The following is a 24,135-nucleotide window of genomic DNA, read 5'->3' as shown; positions in this document are numbered from 1 at the left end:
GCGCCCTGCCTGGGTGAGGTCTGCGGCTTTCTTCCCAGGCCAGCATCCGCTACGTGCGGTATAGCGCTGCCTCTACGCCTCCTCGCCCGGGGCTTGCTCAGTCCCGCGGGCGGGGGCGTCCCCGAGCACCCCGCCCCAAGCCCTCTAAGTCTGGAACCACGGCGGTCACGTACTCCCGGCGAGGGCTCGCGCCCCAGCTGGGCTCTGGTTGGTCCAAGGGATTGGGTCACGTGGTCCGGACAGATAAGGGGCCTTTCCCGAGCCGCACCCGCAATCCGCCCGAGCTCCGGCCCAGCGGGGACAGCTGGGAGCGGCGTGCGAACTTGCGCAGGCAGCGAGTGTCGGCTTTCTCGGCCCGCCGCCCAGTCTCTGCCTAATGAGCTGCACCAGGTAGGTTCACTACAGACTTCCGGCCCAGGATAAGAGGGGTGCGCGCAGCCGCGGGGAAGTTGGGCTGCGTTTCCCTTCGGTCGTCTCTTCAAATGGAGACTCCACGGGAGGGCAAGTTGACTGACTGCTGAGTTGAATCTGGCATCCGGGAGGCCTCGGAGGTGTGGAGATTTGCTTTGTGCTTCTTAGGCGGAGCTGGTTTTGGTAATCTGCACCTTACATCAGACACTGTCTTAAGGAGGGTCAGCTTTAATTCTTATTCCATTATGAATTGCGGCTACAATCTCTTGGTCCCTCACAAATGTCCCAAGGAGCCTTAGCTTGTGGGAACAGCACTTTGGCATTGCTGGTTGGATAGTTTGAAATGGGGGGAGAACTACAGGATGATGATTCCTCCTCCTCCACTCTTCTTATCACGGTTTACCATAGCAGACTTGGTCTCAGAGTTTGAGCAAACGATTTTGAACTCTTGGCTAGGACTTAAAATTCCAGAAAAATTGCTAAATTCTAAAACTGTCTATAAGTGCTTAAAGTAAAAAACAAAACAAAACAAAACAGACCTCCTACAAAATTACTTTAAATAGCTTCTTCAGATATAACAGACTTATCTAAAAATCCTGCCTGTTAACTATTATGTTCATTGCCAAAACATTAGAAACCCCACAAATATAGCTTTAGCTTTTATTTATTTTGTTCTAAGTTTGTATGTATTCCAGAAAAATCCCAGGAATGATAAAGTCTCTGAATGTTCTTTTATATTCATTCTGTGATAATGACCATTCGCCTATGTGCTTAGAGCTGCTATGAAGAGTTACTAAGAAATGTCATGTACTGTATACACACACCACTTATCTGTAAGGCGAAGATAGGGAAAATTAGCCCATAAGCTTGGCAAAATGTACTGGGAGCTAAGGGCCAGGAAAAAAACCTTGATAGACACTTCTTAATTTAATATTGCTGAGCATAGTTACATTTAAATTTTAAAATAGTTTTATTCTTTCTTGTTATAAATATTCATTGCCAAAACATTAGAAAATACCAAAAAAATAGAAAGATAAAAATAGATCACCTATAATTCTGTCACTCAGAGATAATTAACTTTTCAGTTTACATCTGGTTAAGTTTTTCGATATTTCTAAGTTCATATATATAATTTTCAGGTAATCAACTTTTCCACTTAAACGTGGACTTGTCATGGATGTCTTTCTATAGGAAACATGTTATGTAAAGTTTTTCTTTACGTGCATGCATTGCTACCTTGCATTTCGGTTGGTTATATGTGAAAAATGAGGAAGAGCATGATAGTCAAAATGCAAAGATTACACCAGACTTCACTCTTTCTAGCCTTCTCTCAAAACTGTTTCATGAGAATTTTTATTGCTATTTTTTTCACGTGAGTTACCTTTTCAGAGACGTGTAATCAGTTTATCAGCAAAACCAACAAAGTAGCCAGAGGGAGCACAGGGTCTGGAACTGTGCTTCCAGAACTTATCTGGTCATTAGCATCACCTGGGAAGCTTTAAGAATATATGTACCTCTTTGTCCCCATCCCCAGAATTTTTGCCTCAGTGGCTCTAAGTCCCAGGAATAGGCTTGAAAGAGAAAGAAAACCAACTCCCTAAGCTATTGTGACCAGAAAGGTTTGAGAAGCACTGGTCTAGAACAGAATCAATGGTTTTTAGAGCTATATTAAAGATGATCTGATCCAACCCTTTATTTCTCAGATGAGGAAACTGAGACCCCTAAGTGTTTTAAGCAGTTAAGCAGTTAACCCATGGCTTTGTGACTATTAAAGAGTAGAACCAAACATATCTGATCATCTGAGAATGTTTTCTTTACTGCATTTGATAGCACCTCCCTGACACTGTGCCAGCTATACTTTAGCCAATACAAAAACAGTATGTATATACTTGGGACCTGGGGAAAAGCATTCCAGATGCAGGTGATAACAACCTCTCCTCTTCTTATATTCTCAGAATGATCCAGGTTTTAGATCCACGGCCTTTGACAAGTTCGGTCATGCCAGTGGATGTCGCCATGAGGCTCTGCTTGGCTCATTCGCCACCTCTGAAGAGTTTCCTGGGCCCTTATGATGACTTCCAACGAAGAAATTTTGTCAACAAATTAAAGCCTCTGAAACCTTGTCTCAATATAAAACAGGAAGCCAAATCACAGGACGACTGGAAGCGTTCACACAATCAAGCCAAGAAACGAGTCGTGTTTGCTGACTCCAAGGGTCTCTCTCTCACCGCCATCCATGTCTTCTCTGACGTCCCGGAAGAACCAGCGTGGGATCTGCAGTTTGATCTCTTGGACCTTAATGATCTGTCCTCTGGCTTAAAGCTCCATGAGGAGAAAAACTTGATTTTAGATTTCCCTCAGCCTTCGAGTGATTACTTAAGTTTTCGGAACCACTTTCAGAAGAACTTTGTGTGTCTGGAGAACTGCTCTCTGCAAGAGCGAACAGTGACTGGGACTGTGAAAGTGAAAAACGTGAGCTTCGAGAAGAAGGTTCAGGTCCGTATTACTTTTGATACATGGAAAAGCTACACCGATGTGGACTGTGTCTACATGAAAAATGTGTATGGTGGCTCAGATAGTGATACCTTCTCGTTTGCCATTGACTTACCCTCCGTTATTCCAACCGAGGAGAAAATTGAGTTCTGCATCTCTTACCATGCTAATGGGCAGGTCTTCTGGGACAACAACGATGGTCAGAATTATAGAATTGTCCATGTGCAATGGAAGCCTGATGGAGTACAGACACAGATGGCATCCCAGGACTGTGCATTCCACCGGGGGTCCCCCAAGGCTGAGTTAGAGTCAACAATCTTTGGCAGTCCAAGGCTGGCCAGTGGGCTCTTCCCAGAATGGCAGAGTTGGGGGAGAATGGAGAATTTGGCCTCCTATCGATGAATTAAGCAACCTAGTGACTGATCTTCACCTGTCATATTCCCCCATGTAATCTCCCAGGTCTATAGTGCTCAATATTAGGAAATCTTAGCTACTTTCGTTCAGTAGGTTTAGGTTTGAGCTTTTGGGACCTGGCTACAAAAAAAGAAAAAAAAAAGATAGCCACTTGAGAATTTAGTGTTGGGATCTATATCAATGATGCTGCCCAACTTTACTGTGGAGGATTAAGTAACAGCCTGGAAGCTCATTTTTATAAAAGTAATACTTTTTAAATGCCATTTCTCCTTCCCTCTCGATTGACTAGCTTTCATGGTGGGCAAAGAAAGGTCGAGGCAGGACCGTTGATGGTGATGGAAAGCTGTATTAATGGTATGAGGAATGTCTGAAAAAAGTTCACAAAGCTCTGTAGTTTGAGTCAGAGTAGGAGTGAGAGGTCTGATACTTAACCGTTGGTGAGAAAATGTAAGGTTATTTTGTGTTTTTAAGTTGGCTTTACAGTTCTCTCCTGGGGGAATAATACGTAAAGGGGAGGAAAAGATCTATGTATTCCTCTGGAGAAATACCAAACTTTAGGGGTGTTGGGTGATGCTGGGGAAAGGTGAGTTATAACTCTGGAAAATCAAAATTTTAAGTGAAGCCTTTCTGTTCAAACACGATTTATCAAAATACATGATTTGGGGAAATTTTAAGCAAATCTGACTTTGCAGTTGTAATGCTTTGTGAACAAAGCATCATGCTTGGTTTCCCGTAGAATGCTGCTAAACCAAAAAGCCATGCCATCATCAATGGCTAACAACTTGTAGGGACTCTTAAGTCATGTCAAAGATAGCTCTTTGCAAGTGCCTTGATTAAACCAGAATATTGTAGTTGCTTAACCCAAATATCTGAAGGGTCGTCTGATAACTCATGAGTGGCCTCATGAGAAGGCCCACCCGGTATGCTGACATTCCTCCTGCAGTACTATTGTATCTTAGAGAGTGTTGTCAGTGTACACAACTCACATCCTTCATATTGAAGGTGACTTATTTTTTTCATGACACTTTTTCGATGTGATGTTGGAAGTGAGGACTGACACTGATTCTCAATTCAAGAATCCAGTACCTTGCACATAAAAGTAGCAATCTATTTCTTGCCTCTATTTATCTTGTTTTAAGTCTTTCTACCAATTTCTTTGAAGTCAAAATATATATTTTTTAGAATGAATGTGAATTGTTTTGGATGTGTTGTAATATATTTGTTTTGAGGTATGCATAAATCCATCCTGATCTCAAGGACAGGAGTATTTGCCTCTATCATGTGCATGTCCATTGAGAGGTGTTCAGAGAATGCAGTTAATTTTAACACGTGTGATCTGCCAGGCTGGAAAAAGTACTATTAGAATAACTCTACTGTGACAGTATTTGAAGTTTGGCTGGCACCCACATTTTTCTACACTCAATATTTCACTCTCCTATAGCTATCTGTAGTGAATGTCTCATTGTAAGAATAAAAGTGTTTGATATAAGGTCTAAGTGTGTTTTCTTTGTCAAGTTAAATAACAAACCATGAACTGAGATTCTCCCATTTTGTTTAAGGACAACTGAGCAAGGCCAGTTTGGATCTGGAATTGGACTCACCTAAGGGCATTTACATGGTCACAGTCTTGTTGGTAACTTCCTGCCATGATGATCATTGGGGCTGGGGTTCAGGAGCAGTGACTTGAGCTGCTGCGACTGGCCCCCAGACTGTCCCCATCTGTGCTGACTGCTCAGCACACATACTCAGCTGGGTCAAGGTTATGGGGACGGGGCACTTAGCTTTAAAATAGGGGCAGAAATGGTGTGGGAAGAGCTGGAATGGCTTCTACCTCTTGAGCACCAGCACCTTACCGAAGAGGCAACGCTTGGAGCTGCTCAGAGGGCAGAGGGAGGGGCCAGTGGGGATCAGCCTCAGACCAAGGGGAGAGGCTCAGTTCCTTGGGGTGAGAGACACCGGGTCTTTGAACCTAAGCTGTAGTTTCAGCTCTTTCCTAAATTTCAGAAAGAGCTTCTGAATCTCAAGGGGAAATAAGTGATTGACCTACTAGAAAAGCCCAGTTATGAAGAGTAAGTCATCGTATAACATCCTCTTCATCAGAAGTCGTAAACTGCAGGCCTGCAGGCTATATCTGGCTGCAGATGTGTTTTGTTTGACACAGAGATTTTTTGTTCCTTTTTCCGTTTTTTTAAACAACATATTGCCAAGATTAAACAATCAGCAGACTTTATTTTATTTTTTGAGAAAAATTGCAAGATCTTTCTTCATGGTAGTATCTACCTGGAGCTGAGTAACAGGTGCCCCTTTAGATGAGGCACGCATCCCTTCATGGAGTGTCCTGCCTCATGTTGTCACAATTCCCACCCATTGCATCATTCTTTTAGACTATCTGCGTGACCGCTGTAGCTGTTGGAGTTCATTACTCTTGTTTTCTCTGGCTTTCTATTCATGCTGATGTTTGTGTGAAAAACGCCCTCTTCCCACAGGATAGAGAACAATAAACTTGGGTCCAACAGGGACCCTGAAGACCATGTGACTCCAATGCCTAACTTTATGAAAGAGGGGAAGTGACTTGTTCAAGGTCCCATGCTAGGTTGAATCCGGCTGGAAAGTGAATTCTGGGCTGGACGGTGACTTTTGTCTAGTGTTCTTCTGCTTCATACTTCTTCCCTGGTGACCCTCCTTTGCAGTTGTCCCCTTTCTTTTAAACAATATTAAAAATTTTTTCAATTACAGTTGACATATGATGTATTAGTTTCAGGTGCATGCCCCCTTAAAGAGAGAATTTTTCAGGCAGGCATCATGCTGGTCAGCTCTTGCTGGTTTCTTGTGCCAGCTTGACCTAGTGCTGGCTTGTCCCCAGGCAGCATGGGAATGACTGAGGGAGAGTTTGGTCAAAGAGCACGGTGTTCCTGAATGTTTCCTATGGAACGGGATCATCCATATTTCACATCCTGATACCTCACATAATAGAGAAGCAACAGGGCTTTTAAAATTGAATATGAGAGAATGGCTTGAATTTGGGGTGCATGATAGTTTCTTCCAAAAAAGTAAGGTCTAATTTAGTTAAAGGAAGGACTCTGTTATTTTCTAAATTTGTGGCTTCCCTTTCAGTTTATTCCCAAATTGAAAGTCTGAAAATCCCTAGTGTGCATCTTCATCAATGCGAGTCCAAAAGTTTTGTTCAAGTTTGGGTGGTCCTTCAATCCACAAAGAAAGAGTCTCTACTTCAGCTTTCGTTGCCAGGAGGTGCACAGGTTTTTAGTGAGTACTGGGAATTGCGGTCTGAATAAAGCCTCTTGTTAGTGGGCAGGGACCCCGAAAGCAGAGCGGTCTCTCATTTACAGTCTTGCTGACTCTTTGCCTCCTGACCCTTCCCTCTTTCTGCCAATGAGTGAATGCCCACCACTGTGTTTAAAGCAGCGGTCCCCAATCCCTGGGCCACAGACCGGTATTGGTCTGTGTCCGATTAGGAACCGGGCCACACAGCAGGAGGTGAGTAGCAGGTGAGCTAGCGAAGCTTCATCTGTGTTTGCAGCCACTCTCAAGCACTAGCATCGCTGCCTCAGACCTATCTCATATCACCGCACATTAGATTCTCATAGGAGCACTGGCTCCTCATGCCAAAAAGGTTGGGCACTGCTAGTTTTGATGATCCTTTTAGGGGTCCCTTTAGTGGTCCTCAACTCTGGCTTCGTATTGGAACAATCTGGGGAGCTTTAAAAACTACTGATGCCTGCCTCCCTGCCCCCTAAAAGTTCCCCAAATTCTGATTTAATTGGTCTGAGTTGTGGCACAGGCACTGGAAGTTTTTGAGAACTTCCCAGTTGTTTTCAACATGCATAAAAGTTGTGGACCTCTGCTCTGCTTGAAGCTGTGTCAAGTGTCTTCAACTGCTCCATTTCAGAAAGAGAGTTATATGTGGTTCAGAGGATTTCTCCACCCACTTCTCTTTTACGGATGGTGAAATAGAGGCCCAGAGTGGTTTAAACTCACTCAAGATTATAGAAATGGTACAGCCTGGCTCCCTGACTCTTTTTCCAGACACCCTCAGTCCTGCCCATATCATTTTCTGCTAGTGACCTGAACATAGACTTCTTAGTTTTACCAACCGAGTTTCTCTTTTTCTCTTCTTTGACCCTTTGTATATAAGGGTATGTTAATGAGGATGTCTTTCATTGCAAGTGATACGAGCTTAAATAATAAAGAAAATTTATGAGCTCACAATATGAGTCCCGAGGTAAGATAAGTTTTCAAAGTTGGTTAATTCAATGGTTTTAAACTCAGGTTATTTCCCTTTTTTTTTTTTTTTTTTGGTACTCCAATCCTTATTACTTTTAACTGTACTTTTGCTAACTCGCTTCCTAATTACAAGATGGCTGCCACAGCTTCCAGGCATCATATGCAGACCCAACACCACCCAGTAGAAGAAAAAGCCCAGCTCTTTCTTGTGTCACTTTTTAAGGGTGAATAACCTTTTCCCATGAGTTTGTCCCACCATCCACCAAAGACTCCCCCACCCTTGCCTATGTTTTACTGATCAGAATTAAGGTACATGCCTGTGTATGACTCAGTCTCTGGAAGGAGGATGAGACTTCATGATTGGCTCAGACAAGTCAAGATCCCCACTTTTCTCTCCCTTATCCCAACCAGGGGCTAGAGGAGATCCGACTTCTGAAAAGCAAAGTCATATGGAGGAGGGGATACTGGAACTTCATAATTTGCAAATATCTTGAGTGAGAACGGAGCTGAGTGAGAAAGGAGGTTCAGTTTTCTGCATAACCCCTCGCCAGAATATTGACTTCCGAATTCTTAAATCTCTACGCTTCAGTGGAATACAGAACATAAGTGAAAGCGAATGGCAGCTACTCCTACCCAACACAAATGAATCTCACGAACATAAAATTGAGCATAAAAAATAGGAAGCAGAAAATATGGTATGACTCATTTATGTAAGGTACAAAACAAATCCTTCTATGTCTACATCTAATAAGGGAAAGCAAGAGAGTAATAAGTAGAATTTTGCATAGTGATTACTTGTAGTGGAAAAGGACAAAGGGAATTGGGGAGGGGTACAAAGAAGGATTCAAAAATATTGCTAACATTTTCTTAAGCAAAAATTTCTTGTATATGCATGAAAATTTGTATATACATATTATATATATATATATATATACATGTATTTACAACAAAAAATTTAAACAGGTTTCGTTATTACCTATAAGCATAGTAAAACTTTCCCATTTGCATCCTATATGAAATGATTTCTTTTTCAATTTTTTTTTGGGGGGAGGGGGTAGGTGTGATCTCTCCCCTATATAATCATTAAGAATGATAAATTGTTTTGAAAGCATTGTTCTGCCAGCCTTTATGATGTAGTTTGTATTCATGACTTTGGACCATTTTTGTGTGTTTCTCCAACCTTCTTCGGTTGCGCCAAGCTGAGTAGAAGTTTCCTTTCTGTTCTCATTGCTGCTGCAAAAACAAAAAATAAAGCTAAATCCTTAGGTGTTTCTGTTACAGACTAGCTATTCTCTATGATCTTGGTGCTTGCATCTGGGATTCTAGGTGAGAGAAAGGGAGATCCTATTTTACATGGTAACCACCCTCCCTTAACATTCTAAATGGCACCCGTGGAGTGGAAAGCCCCTTGCTGGTATCACAACCCACATCTATAGGCCCCTACACCGCCCCGCCTTTCTGATTCCTGGCACAGTCTTCCAGCTCTTATTTATCTACACTAAAAATGTATCTAACTTAGGTAAAGAGAGGTACCCTCCCATCTTGGGATCAGTTCCAACTGCGTTATATCATCATCTAGTTTCAGCATTCTTGGAAAATAATGATCGGGTCACACCTATGCCAGAAACTTGCCATTATAGCAACAAAAAATAAAGATGCTACATATCACAAAAAGATACAGCCATAACAATAGCCAGAGGGGGCGCCTGGATGTTTGCTGGTACAGCTTCTCAAAGCCCCTTTGTCCTACTCATGCTCTGATAATGGATCTAGGTATTAACAGCTCACGACAGTATGAGTCCACTGAGTCAGAGGAGCTGATGAGTCACACACACCTACTCCCTCAAGAAGATAATTTGCTCCAGCCATTTAAAATGCTAACCAGATTCGAAGTAATTAAACACGACTGTAACCAGACACACAAAGACGCAAATGCCCAGTTATGTATGCTGTTAGATATGCAACCTTCAGAATTAATCTTTAGATGTACTGTAGTCAATAGTCTATAATCAGACCTAGGCTTCAGCCAGAATCTTTATTGTTGCTACCAAGGTCCCGGCTGACAACTTTAAAAAATAGAAACAAACACTCTAAGCAAACTCCTTGTAGCAAATAACAAATATTCCATGTACGCACTTAAGCTATTTTTATGACAACTGGTTATTATCATAAACTTGTTTTGGGGTCTTAGAGCTTTATAATGCAGGTGTATACTCGAAATGCCATTTGAGCTGTCATATGTTTATGAGGCTGCTGCTGGTGGATGCAGCCACTGGATGCCTTCTGCAATTTAAGATATAAAAGGAAGGTAGATTGTTTTATTTACTGAAGGTGGAGACGGCTATGAAATGCTTTTTTTTTCCTCCCCCAATTTTCACAGTCTGATCACTCATCAGAGATAGGTTTTATTTTTATACACACACGCTCACACGCACACACACATATTAGCTAAGGGGACTCAGAGATAAACTGGGTATTGGGGAGGGTAGAGAGGACAGAGTAGAAGATGGCAGCATTGTTTTACTTGGGACATGGGACAATGATGGTACCACACCGAAGCGGGGAACTTTGTCAAGTTTGCGAGAAGGACTTTATTTTTTTATGTACTGAGTTAGAGGTGACAGTGTAGCATCCACAATTATTCTATGATTAATTGGTGATGAAGATGAGTTTAGAGCTAGACATATAATTATAGGGAATGATGAAGTGGCTTATCTAAGGAATATTCTTACTTCTAACTCCTATCCACTTGTCCCTTTCTACCTTTTGGGGTTAATAAATGTACGACACCATCCTCGACTCCCCTTCTCTCAGCCCCTGCACGTTAGAGGGTCCTTCTCTGACTCTCCTCTAGCTGTATCCTTCCCCAAAGAGTGAGAAGTCCATGAGGCCTAGGGGATGCACCCCCTGGAACTCATGCACGCCCCCTCCCTAAACTATGCTCATGATACCCCTGCGCCTAGATCTACTTCCCCAACTGAGCCCACCTCCAAGGCCATGCCTGCCTCTGCTCCAAGTGTGTCCTCCTGAGGGTGGACAACACCGCCAGTGGCTGCACCCTTGGAAGATGGGGTGAAAGAGTTCACATGGACTGCACTTGGAATGGACGTGGGCTGGAGTATTTAATTCATAAGAGCGAGGTCCCCAGTTGAGCAGGATGAATTTGGGCAGAAAGAGAAGGAAACTGACTGGGCTGGGGCCTCTATTTGCATTCTTGCTCTGGGCCCTTGAATCTCATGAATCTCGGAAGCCTTTAACTCCACATACTCTTCCACATCTCAGCCCTTTAGCTCCTTGATTGTCAGAATCCTTCTTTTGATCTTTGTTCACTGCTCTTTTCATGCATGCCTGCTGTGGCGAGAATTCTCAGCTGGTACACTCTGTGATATTAGCATAATATCCCCTAGGTCCATCTACGTTGTCACAAATGTAAGATTTCATTCCTTTTTATGGCCAAGAAATATTCCATTGTGTCCATGTACCACATCTTTCTATCCAGCCATGTCTTTCCCACCTGCCTTTGCTCCCATGTCCTTCCTCACCCTGCTTCTTTGTTCTAGCTTCCCTCCAATGTGCCTCTCAAAAGGTGGAGTGGGGACACTATGTTGTCAGTTACAGGGCATAGAGGGAAGGTCATGAGGGTGCTGGACCAAGGCCAGCCTCTGTAGAGTTTTACAGCTTTGTTGTCCTGAGGTGATATTGTGAGAAAGTACAGATCTTTTTTTTTGAAGTAAAATGATAACCTTATTTTTTATATGAATCCGAGATGACAAAGATCCTGCATTAGAGATTTTCTATTGTCATAAGTGCATATAAGACTTAAGGTTAATTAGTAGTAGCAGCACATTCAGAAATTATTTTTTTCCCTTTAAAATTTTTTTCAATTACAGTTGACATTGAATATTATTTTTCATTAGTTTCAGGTATACAGCATAGTGATTAGACATTTGTATAATTTACAAAGCGATCAAGTGCTCTTTCCCCCAATAAGCCTAGTACCCACCTGGCATGATACAGAGTTATTACAATCTTGCTGACTATATTCCCTATGCTGTACTTCACATCCCCATGACTATTTTGTAGCTATCAATTTGTACCTTGTAACCTCTCCCCCTTATTCTTCTAGGCCCCCAAACCCTCTCCCATCTGGCAACCATCAGTTTGTTCTCTGTATCTGAGTCTGTTTTTGTTTTGTTTGTTTGTTAATTTTATTCCTTAGATTGCAATATAAATGAAATCAAATGATATTTGTCTTCCTCTGTCTGACTTATTTCACTTAGCATAGTATCCCCTAGGTCTATCTATGTTGTCACAAATGTAAGATTTCATTCCTTTTTATGGCCAAGAAATATTCCATTGTGTCCATGTACCACATCTTCCTATTCAGTCATCTATTGATGGATACTTAGGTTGCTTCCATATTTTGACAATTGTAACTAATGCTGCAATGAACATAGGGGAGCATAAATATTTTTATATTAGGGTTTTGGTTTTCTTCAGATAAATACCTAGAAGTGGAATTGTTGGGTCATAAGGTAGTTCTATTTTTAATTTTTTGAGGAACCTCTATACTGTTTTCCATAGGGGCTGTACCAGTTTGCAAGTCCACCAACAGTGAATGAAGGTTCCCTTTTCTCCACATCCTCGCCAACACTTGTTGTTTGTTGATTTATTAATTATAGCCATTTAGAGAAAGTGCATAACTTTGGTCTCTGAGTCCGTTGCAGACATGCAGTGTGTCCGGGAGAAGCTGGGTGGCTCCTAGAAGATGTCGGACCAGCCCAGCAGAGGAAATGATGGAGCTACTGACTGCACTATTAGAGTTGCTGCAACGGGGACTGAGGCACCTGGAAGACTTTAGCTCCTGGGAGTTATGACAACCTGTGGTCTTGAGGGAATTAGCATTTCATAACTCTTTATTTAAACATTGTATTAAAAAGTCGAAGACAACTTTTCTAGGTCTATTATGTAATGTGATCCAAGTACAGTCTGCCTAAATTGGACTTGGGAGAAATTTTGCCATAAAGAGGCGGAAAGTAACTGATCTCATTTTTCCTTTTGCTTTCCCTTCTCTCTTTGGCTGATGGTCCCTTACCTTTCATGTCAAAGCTTAAGTGCCGCCTCCGCAGAGTGGTCTTCTCTGACTACCTAATCTCAAATAGGTATTTCTAGATGGTGCTCCTCATTCTTATTTCATCAAATATTGTTGAGTGAAGTGCCTGGATCTCTCAATCCATGTCCTTATGAAACTTATATTTACTGAGAGTTTATTAATGTGCCATGCATCATGTTAAAAGTTTTACTTACATTTTCTTATATAATCCTTTGGAGTGCGTACTGTTCTCATTACCATTTTACATGTAAGGACGTGAGGCACAGAGAGATTAAGTAACCTGTCCAAAGATGCACAGTTAGTAAGGAGCAGAGCCAGAATTTGAACCCAAGAAGCCTGATTCCAGAGCATGGATGTTTCCTCTCGTAGTACCCTGTTCTTTTCCTTCATCCTGTGTTTCACAATTACATAATTATAATTTTGTTTATGATGGGATGTTGAGTGAGACCTTTTCTGTTGTCTTGGAATGGCTGCCAAGGCTCAAAGGTGACAAGAAAGGTACTAAGCACTCCATGTCTCTACAGAGAGCTCCCAACCAATTATTAATAATTGAAGAAGCAGAACTGGCTCTGATGCCATCAACACTGCCCCCATCCCAGGTCTGTGAGGAGAAGGCTGAACCGGAGCAAGGGATGGCGGGGAGGGGGTTGGGGGGTGGGGGGGGGAGGAGGTTCCTTAGAGTCAGCTCAGGGGAAGAGCAGAGCTCCTGTGAGAGCCGTTCTCCCTGGGGCAGGGAAAGGGGTGCTTTTCCCTCCTCCACTTCAAGAGAGAGCCGGAAGTGTGTTTGGGAACCACTAGTATCACTTTTCCTGGCTGGACATCTGCTTGGGCAGCAGTCCTGCTGTCTGTGCTGTGCCTATTTGTGTCCCAGGGGAATAAAAGACGTTGGTGAGAGAAGGCGGGCCTGCAAGAAAGGATGGCAATGGAGCAGGGTCTCTCCTATGGCTTGGCATGGCAGGAAACTTGAATTTCCCATGAATCAAAAGGACGCTGAGGAGGGTGTTGGGCCTGAGCTGACTTGCTGGCTTTCACCCAAGATGACCACCCTCAGGATGAGGGGGTCTCCAACCATAACTGTCTGTGAGGTGGGCTACAAGGCGTGGGGAGGAAGAACTCAAAGCCCCCAGTTGTGCCATGCCAAGCTGCTCCAGCAGCAAGTTTGGGCCACTCTGAGAGGGCAGAAGACTTTGGATCAGATACGAGATAGGAATTTACATTGGCCAGGACTAAATTTCGATAATTGAAAGTGACAGGAAGTAATGGAATCTGTCCTAGATATTTTAAAGAGAGCAAAGAGGGATGGACATAATTTGACACAGTACAGTTGAGAACAGTGTTTGTCAAAATTAAAACTATGTCATGTTTATTCCGTATTGATCTGGAACCTCTTGGGGAACTGGCACACGTATTTTAATTGTGTGTTCATGTAGGGACCGTCTCCTCTAACTAGACTGTAAGCTCTACTTAGGACCTGTCTGCCTTGTTTTCTGCTCTGTCCACAGTACCTAGTACAGAGCCTGGAAAAATAAGTGTTCATTGAAGTGAAAAGTAAAAGGCATCACTGCAGGCATTGCTAATGGGTTATTAATCCTTGCATCCTACATGTCTGACCAGACCCTCTAGATGCTCTGGAATCTTAGATGCCAAAGGGCTGTTAGTAACAGGATCTCAGAGCAGAGGTCGAGAACATGTGCATTTTAGTCACATAGACCTGTGTTCAAAATTCGGCACGCACACTCTCCATTCAGATCTCTGTCAAGTAACATAATATCAGAGCTCCCTTTCCTTCATATATAAAATGCCTCCATCATATCAACAACTCAGGATTGTTGTGGAATTTATACAAGATCATGCATGTAAAGCACTTAGGAACGGAGCAATTTTTTAATAGATAGTACCTCTGATATATGTGGCCTGAACTGTAGGCAATTTTTTTTTTTTAAGTAGCACAACCTGAAGCCTATAGTACTAAGGCTAAGGACTTGGCAGGTATGGGGGTGGGGTGCCCATGTTTCTGTGTATGGAACTGGTGATGGGGGCTTACAGAACCTTTAAAGTGTGTGATGTAGGAATCTGGTGAAGATTACATACCCTTTGGAAACCATGAAGTGAGAAGCAGTGTGAGGACTTGTACACTTAATAATGGGCCATGGGCAGGCTGGGGTCTTATTGTTTATTTATAGAAATGCCTTGGGGATTTAAAGAGGGGAGGGAAAGCAAAGAATGTGTTTCTGTGCAGGAGCGTGTGTGTGTGTGTGTGTGTGTGTGTGTGTGTGTGTGTGCATGTAAGAGAGAGAGAGAGAGACAGAGAGGGAGGGAGAGAGACAAGGAGGGAGAGAGACAGGGAAGGAGAGAGACAGGGAAGGAGGGGAGGAGAGGGAGAGGAAGAGAGAGAGGAGAGAGAGAGGGAGGGAGAGAGGAAGAGAGAGAGAGAGAGAGAGAGAGAGAGAGAGAGAGAGAGAGAGCGAGCGCGAGCGAGCGCAAGCCTTACAAGGTAAGCTCTTTCTGGGCTTCCCTTTACCACATACACTCTGATTTCTCCCATCTTCCCTTCTCCACTCCCGTATCTCCCAGCTGTCTTAGTACCACATCTTTGGCCAGTCCTGTCTGGGCACCCTGTCTGACCTTGAACTATCATTCAATCCTTCTGGGTATTGCCTTAGCCAGGGAGAGCAGAGTCCTGGCAGAGGCTGCACTGAAAATAATTCACTATGAAAGCTGGGCTTGTTCTCCTCAAAGGGTGAAGCAGGCTAAAAAGAAGGGATGAGTGAGTTCCTTCCTCCCCTCTCCCCTTACCTCCACTACCCTACAAGTCTACTCTTGGAAACTACCCTTCCCCTTCCCAGGATGACCTCTGTTCTTAATGAAATGGGAGAAACAGAACAGCAAGTCTTGTTTCCTTTCTAAATGAAAAGATGAACACACCGAGGTGCATTTTAAATGCTGTCTGTCTGGCTAGTGCGGGGAGGGCTGGGGGAGGGGAGGAGGCTGACTTGCATTTTCTTTGCCAGATATCTGGGAACCTAGCCCACTCGTACTTTCTCCTTGGAACTCGGAGGGCAATGTATTATGGTGGGAGGGATACCGAACCTTCTCCAAATAGAAACCTTGCCTTTCTTCGAGTCTTCTTCGTTTACAAGGTCAGTTGTGTTCACTGAATATGTTGGTTTTTAGAGGAATAGAAATCAGGCAGGAGCCACCAAGGAAGTTTTAGATAAGACCCCTGCTCAAAACCAGGGTCTCTGCCAGGACTGTTGGGAAAGAAAAGGAAGGCTTGAAATGTTGGGAACCATAAGGAGGTGAATGAGAGGAATAACCTTGAAAGGAGTGGCGTGCTTGGGAATGGCTTCTTTAGTAAAGATATGGAAGGATAGAATTTGGACAGAAAAGAGTGTTCTGGAAGGACACAAGAGCAAGACCAAAGGCAGGAAGTGGCAATGACTATGGGGTGCTGGGAAAGCAGAGGGATAAACGTGTTTGGCCTTACAAGCGAATGACTGGGATTGAAGAAAGTAGTCTTTTTTTCTCTAGCTAGTAAGGAGACAAACTGAAGTTTGTCTTTATCTGGAAGCTTTGCAATGAGAGCAGAGAGTTAGAAAGTTTGGCTAGGATGGCTCAGGGAGAAAGAGATGGAAATTGGAAGTTCAGTTGGAGGTCGTTGTAGTAGCCCAGGTTAAAAGGGACAAAAACCTAGATTTGGGTGGACAGTGGGCCTTATTAGCTGTGAGGGGAACAAGGCAGTGCCAATCCCTCTCTCTGAGTGATCTGCTTTTGTGGCCTCTGGGTGCAGAATGAGAAGAGGTTCTCGGCTGTGCTAGCATGACAATAGTTGTCCAGTTAATGAGATGTGGCTTGCTGCTTACATGAGTAACTTACACAACAGTGCTGGGCGCATAAATGCTCTTAGTACTTCCTAATTAAGTCGAAGGAAGGGTAAAACATCTGTGGCTGTTTGTTTCTAGTTGTTTGTTTTATAGTTGGTAGTGATGGCCAAGAACTGAAGGTCAGTGGGCATGAGTTTTATTTAGCTTAGTGAGTTTTTAATTTTTCATAGGAAATCCAATGCTCATAATTTCAATTGCCAGCTCTTTCACTGGACAGGAGTCATGTATTTATCAACCATTTTTTTTAAGAGCCTGTAATTGGATGATAATGACTTCTAAACAGTCAAAATAGTGAATGAAGGACTCACACTAAAGTTTATTATAAAGAGGCATCTTCCTTAAGGGCTTCCTAACTCAGAGCCTATTTACTATTACTTTGCACATAATGCTAATTAAATTAGCCCCTTGTTTCTAACCCACAGAACAGTGGAGGTTGGGAAGGGTTTGTGTATGGCAAAAGAGTGTGTGTGTTTGTGTATGTCAGGGGTGGTAGTGGCGGTAGTCATGCTGGCAACCGCGAAATGAAATAATCATCAGATAGGAAGGGACAAGATAAGACAATTTCAAAGACTCAGGAAGCATAGCAGCCTGGGACTAATGAGTATCCAAAAATCTGAAGAATCTGTGAAGGCATTTCTGCATGGCATAATCACCTAATTTCGCAGTGATAACTCTGAATTATTAAGAGAAGGTTAAGTTACATTTCAGATATTCTGTTTAAGGAAACTGGGAAGGACACAACACTTTTCAGAAAGATTTCCATCTTTATGAGGGATAATAAACTCAAAAGTTTTCAAGAGCCAGCAAGTAATATAAATTAGTGAAATGGACTAGGTGTATACAATTGAAGAAGTGGTGCATTCGAAGACACGGACATTCAATTCAAAAAATATTGTCAGTACCAATTAAAATACACATGCCAGCTGAATTAGCCAGCAGGCTGAGAATGTGAAATCCCTGCTCTAAGTGGTTAAATAGTTCCGGAAGGGTTTTGAAAGTCCTGAATGAGGAAGAGTTTGCTTTCTAGATGCATGTGAATGAGTCATTAGTCTACGTATATGTAAAATGCTTTTGTACTGTCCCCTAAGTTCAGGTGGTATGACTAGGGATGTTGACAAAATTAAGTGTGTTTATTAATATCGGCTGGTAGGCTCTCGTTGGCTGTGACTGCCTTTAAGAGTTTTTTCTTCAAATAATTAATGAGAAGCTTATAACTTTTGAGAGCTATAAAACTATCTGAATTGCAAGAACTCTAGAAGAGTTGCAGGAAAACATTTGGAAATAATGAGATCAAAGGGACTGAGACCAAAGTGAAACTGGACAGTGAAGACAGACCACTGAAAAAAAAAGTAAATGATTGAAAACAAGAATCAGATCAAAGTTGTTGTTAGACTATTCAATTAGAAATGCAGGATATAAATAATCAATTTGTAAGACTTGAGATGGAGTAACATGAGGTGGGAGGTTTAATTGCAGCCCCATTTACCAGGCCTGGTAACAGGTAGGAATCCAACACATTTCTGTTGAATAAAAACCTCTCACCCCACCTGTGCAAAGGTGGCTTTTAGCTTCAAAAGAAGGCAGATTCCCTATACTCTTTGCCTTCTTAATGCATCACAGGGATGGACTTCTGATAGAATTGGCTCATATTTGCCCCAAACTATTTTGTCATTAATTACATGTGTGAATCAAGAATGTGCTCAGTTGGACTTATTGTATTGTATCTGAAAACAAAATGAATTGCTTTTATGAAAAAGCAATATATGAATAAATATAACAATATATGATTAAATAAAATATGCCCACATTTTCTTAGTAACTACTAAAGGCTTCTAAAAAAGTGTGTTATGCTATATATAATTATTTTGTTGCCTTAAGGTAAAAATTATTTCCCATGGCTGTTAATTAAAAAAATGCCTTTGGGTGAGAGTAATGACATCGCCCTTGTTTTTCCTATACCCTTTCTCCTCAGCCCCAAGGAATATTCCACTGTAATATTATGGGCCCGAAATACCAGCAGATAATGTAAGGCAGGTGGTCCAAAGGTGAAAATCTATAGAAGTGGATTTCAGCTCTGCTCACATGTTGGAATCACCCCAGGAACTTTACAAATACAGATGCTCAGGCCTTTCTAACAGCGATTCTGAATTAGTTGGGTTGAGGCTCAGGCACCAGCATTTTTAAAGTTTTCAAAATGATTCTCATGGGCAGCCAGGGTTGGGAACCACTGCTCTACAGGAATCAGAGGAGGGCTGCAAAGGTTGTTAAGATGTTCTAAAGATAGGTGGTTAAAGTGCAAGACAGAAAGATGAAGAGCATCGAGAGAACCACTGTTTGTTCTTTCATGAAGACAGGGTCCAGAAAACAGGCAACTTCCTAATGTTCCAGTCTCTACTGCCTTTATTCTACTTCCCCTGGGAAAGAGAAAGCCCAAGCATGCTGAATACTAGAAGTAGCTAGAAAGTGTGAGGTTGGAGAAAGGCAACAGTATGTGCCAGGTTACTTATAACCTGCAGTCAGCAAGGCAGGACAGAGAGACCCCAAAGGACTGGGCTGACCCAGTGAAATGCCTCATTTGGTCTATTAGGGCCCAGTTGTGACTTCAGCTGCATTTAATCTGGTGTCACAACCATGACATTAATCTTATCTTTTATTCTAAGTCACCTCTAAACCTTTGTGTAATGAGTAGTGTTTGAATAAGTGCATAAAAAAAAAATCTGCATGTTGTTTGTATTGAGGAATTCCTCATGTTGGGGGTAGATCTGGCACCCCAGGTGGGGACTAGGCTCAGGGAGAGGCCAAGCCAAGACAGGTGCTATAGAGCCATAGTGAAAGGGGAAGGCTGAAGGCTTGGGAAGAGAAAACTTCAGCTTCTTAGGTCGATGAAGTGGCATTTACTGACCACAAATAAATACTAGAGGCACATTAACTGATTAAGCTGGATAGGAGTTTGCCAATCATCTGACTCAATTATCTCTATTTACAGGGCAGGAAAGTAAAGAGAAGGAGATTAAGACAGTGCAAAGCAAATACACCTGAGTTCATTACTCAGCGTCTCAATGTCATGATGCTACGAAGCTACCCAGGTGCTTTACCTGTGGCCATTCATACTTAAGCGAGAATTACTTTCAGCCACTCAGTTGTTTGTCTCTCAACTCTGTTTAGTTACTCAAGAGAATGGAATCTTGTGGGGTCGAGGAAGAATGGTGTAGGCAAACTTTAGTGAATTGCCCAGAGGAGCTACGGATCTTCAGAAAACTTCAGGAGGCCAGTAGCCACCTACAATGTGTGTGCAAGAGACCGCTAGCATCGGAATTTAACTAATATTTGTTGAGGACCTTTTGTGTACTAATAACTTATTTAATCTTCACATAATCTTCTAAAATAAAATTCAAATTATTCCCATTTTATAGTTGAGAATCCTGAAGTTGAGACAGGCAAGTCACTTTTCCAAGGTTACACAGCTTGTCGGTGTGTAGGACTGGGGAAAGCTCACCAACTCCAGTGCTGCTCCCACTGAGCTACAGTGTCTCTGGGCCACATCGTAAATTCCAAAGAGGTCTCCGGGCTGGGAAGTTGCGTTCTTCATGTATGGAGCTGCTCACTTGGGTTTTTAGTACTTTAATTTCAAATTCAGAAAGTCAGTTTGTTCACCTATTTCTTTAGTAGAGAGTGAGCCTTGTTAATATATAAAAGTCACAGTTCAACTTTTCTTTGGCCTCTCAGAGCTCAGCTAGTTGGTTTGGTTTTACTGTGTCCTGTTCTTAAGCAAAGGAAAAAGAAAAACAGAGTGCAATGAAAATAAACAACGAGTAAGAACTTGTTAATAATTGCAGTTTTGTTAAATTCTTCACATCTTTTTTTCTTCTCCAAATTCAAAATTCTTCAATTTTTCTGGGACTTTATACAATATAGTAGTGGCGGGAAAGGGGTTTGTTGCTGAATATGAGCAGAACTAACCCCTACTCCCACCATCTCTCTTCTCTACCTTTTTTTCTTTCCTTTTCTTGTTCTTCCTTCCTGTACAGGTGGAGCTGCTCTCTTGGTGGGTGATGAAAAGGGACTGGGGGTTTGAATGAATATTTTTATCTGTAACTTGAATGATGAAGTAGAGTTTCAAGTTGAGGATATTTCCTAGATGAGATGAGATGAGATGAGATGAGTGAGGGGGTCTAAACCCCAATCAGTCCTGCACCACGTTTTCAAGGCTCTTGATGTGCTGTTGTGGACCCTGCAGATAAATGAGAAACAAGAGACACAGGCCCTGCCCTCCAGGGCTTGTAATTTGCTCAGAGAGGCTGTCCTCATGGGCAGCCCTGAGAAGATGGGAACTAGAGGACAGCCTGGAGCAAGCTCTCTCAGCCTAGAAGGAGGGTGAGGAGGACTGTGAGGAAGGAAAAGTTCCATGGGGGCAGATCCAAGGCACTGGACTGATGGCAGTGCTAAACAGCTTGAAACTGGGGAGGCGAACTTGTTGAGGTTGGAGTGAGACAGACCAGTATTTAAGCCCAGGCTGTGTGAGCCTGGGTTGGCTCATTGTTCCTTTGAGTCCTCATCCATAAAATGGAGCTGCTATAGGTACCTGCCTTAGTAGGTAGTGAAAATTTATGGCATCTCACATGTAAAACACTTATCTCAGGACTTGGTCTTCAATAATCAATATTGGGCCAGACCTTGTCTAGCTGAGAAAAGTAGACCCTTCTGTTTTAATTATTGTATAAGGCTAGAAAGCAGAAGATTGAGCCGAAGTGCATATGAATAATTTCTCTTTAGAGGTCTCAGAGGGGAGATTGACAATCAGCACTGAAGAAATTCTTCCTCTAATTTCCTAAAATTTCTGTCTTCTTTTGGACAAACTAGCAAGCAAAACTCAAACACTTGAAAGGGCAACTATTACACGATCATTTCCTTTGTCCAGAGATGTTCTTCCTTTTGAAATTAATTATTTCAACCCAAATAATTGTGCTGGGCTGCTAGATATCTCTGTTTCAAACTGTATTTGCTTTGGGCAATCCAGAATTACAGGAGAATTGAAGGTCTCTTAGCAGATTCTTTGCTGTACTTGGAGAGTAGCAGAAACTTTTGCCAGTAGAACTCACAGTTACATTCATGATATGTTTTCACTGTCACTGGTCCCAAAAGCTGGACTTCTAATTGGTTTTCAAGTGAGTTTATTTTCACAAAGTCAATATGCATGTGATGAGATCTGATAAGGCCTTCCTACAGGAAAGAACAACATTCCAAAGTCTGACTCGCTTTTAGAAATCCTTGGGCTTAAATCAAAGTTGGAGGTATATTTACATTTGGGGGTAAAAAAGACCAACCAAAACTTGGTAAACAAGAAAATGAACATGAAATTGGACCCTAAGGAGAAGAATTGCAGCTTTGATAAATGGCAACCTAATTTGGGAAAGAGATGCCTTTATTTAAACAACATCATAGCCAAGTGGCCTGAGATGAAGGCTTTGTGATAGGTTCCCAAGCAGACCACATAAAGTAGGGCTTTGAATGGCAATGGATCCTTTCATTTACCCCTAAATCAATCCCTTATTAAAATGAATCTGGCCTCTGAAAAAGATTTTCCTACTGAAAAGAGAATTTTATTGCAAGAACTTGTCTAATCCGTTACATAATTCTGAATAATTTGCCGCTTTAGGTCAACATTACTGGTGTTTGAATAAACCTCGCAGTGCCTTAAACATAGAAGGGTTCAACCTAGTCTTATTCCTTTTTGATCTAGATTTTTGGAGAAGCCATGGTGTTATTGGAATGTGTTCCACATTTTCAATTTAAATATATGATTTATATTTTATGCTTTGGAGGTAACAGCATAACCTTGTAAAACTAACAGTCATTGGGATTATAAACAGCGATTTGTGCTCATTGTGGCTACAAAGTAGAAATGAGTTGAAATGGATAAACCCAAGGTATGCAGTTTTGGTAGGGTTCTTGTTTGTTATTTATTAATCAAGGGGAGGGTGGTTTCCTCTTTTGGGTTACAGCCCATTTTCCAACTTTTATTGGGTGAGGGATGGGCGGTAATGATTGAGAGCTGCAGATGATCATCTACCTGACATCTAACAATTTGTAAATGTTGACTACCTGTCAGGCACAAGGCTAGACATTAGAGTCTTACAAGTGGGTAGAACCAGGTACAGTCCAATAGAGATCCCAGAAAAAAATTAATGCATACACGGTCAGTTGATCTTTGGCAAATGCACCAAGACTATATAATGGAAAAGGATGGTCTCTTCAATAAATGGTATTGAAAAAACTAGATAGCCACATGCCAGAAAGTAAAATAATATAAAATTGGATCCATATCTTACACCATACACAAAATTTAACTCTAAGTGGATTAATATTTAAATATAAGACCAAAAATTATAAAACTCCTAGAAAAAAATGCAGGGAGAAAACTCCTTAATGTTGGTCTTAGCAACGATTTTTTGGATATGACATCAAAAATACAGACAACAAAAGTAAAAATAAACAAGTGGAACTGTGTCAAACTAGAAAGCTTCTGTATAGCAAAGGAAACAATCAACAAAATGACAAAGCAACCTACGAAATGGGAGAAAATATTGGCAAAACATTTATCTGATAAAGGGTTAATATCCTAAATATATAAGAAATTTATGCAACCCAATAGTAAAAAAACAAATAATCTAATTTAAAAAATAGTCCAAGGACCCGAATAGGCATTTTCCCAAAGAAGACATACAAATTGCCAACAGGTATATGAAAAGATGCTCAATACATTAATCATCGAGGAAATGCAAATTAAAACAATAAGGCAATATTATCTCATACCTGTCAGGATGGCTATTCATCAAAAAGATAAGACAACAATGGTTGGCAAGGATGTGGAGAAAAAGGAAACTTTGCATACTGCTAGTGGAAAAGTATAGTCATTATAGAAAGTAATAAGGAGTTTCCTCAGAACTTTAAAAATAGAACTACCATGTGATTCAGTAATTCCGTAAGGCTGGGGCATAACCTCTGGGAATGACCTGGTGGCTGGGGTAGGGTGAAATGTTTAGAGTGCAGAAATCTTCATTCTTGCGAGGAATGTGACAGTGCCCATGAAGTCAGAGAGAAGCCTTAATATAGAAAAGACAGATTACTTCTTCTTTTTTATCCCCCTTATGAATCTGACTAGACATTTTCAGCAGGCAAGCATCTGCTAATGATTGCCAATTCTGTAAATTTGGAGTTTGTGATTGTAGGTAGGAGAGATGCCCTTTATATCTGGAGCCAAAGTTCAGGTATTTGGATCCTTCTGTCTCTGTGGTTTTAGGTAAGTTGCATCGTAATCACCTGCAAGGGTTGTTGAAATTCATTGCTGGCCTTGTGCATGGAGTTTCTGACTGAGTAGGTCTGGGGTGGGGCCAGAGAATGTTCATTTCTAACAAGTTCCCTGGTGATGTTAAATCTGCTGGTCCAGGTACCGCACTCTGAGAACTGCTAATCTAGTTTCTCTAAGCCTCTGCTTTGTCATCAGTAAAATGGAGTTCATGACATTCCTAAATGCCAATCCTCTTGTAAGAATTAAGTGAGGTGATAGATGTAAAGTGC

General features: G+C 41.8%; 1 protein-coding gene across 1 annotated transcript; it reads left to right on the top strand.

The window, feature by feature from the left end:
* Positions 1–197: 197 nt before the first annotated feature.
* Positions 198–4,804, top strand: PPP1R3C (protein phosphatase 1 regulatory subunit 3C). The gene is made up of 2 exons (XM_016151283.2): positions 198–390; positions 2,367–4,804. The coding sequence occupies exons 1-2, from the start codon at positions 377–379 to the stop codon at positions 3,304–3,306; spliced, it is 954 nt and encodes a 317-aa protein (XP_016006769.2). The 5' UTR covers positions 198–376; the 3' UTR covers positions 3,307–4,804.
* The last annotated feature ends 19,331 nt before the right edge of the window (positions 4,805–24,135 follow it).

This window comes from Rousettus aegyptiacus, unplaced genomic scaffold (genome assembly GCF_014176215.1).
Source record: "Rousettus aegyptiacus isolate mRouAeg1 unplaced genomic scaffold, mRouAeg1.p scaffold_m13_p_6, whole genome shotgun sequence".
NCBI lineage: Eukaryota > Metazoa > Chordata > Mammalia > Chiroptera > Pteropodidae > Rousettus > Rousettus aegyptiacus.
This window is presented reverse-complemented; position numbering and strand designations above follow the sequence as displayed.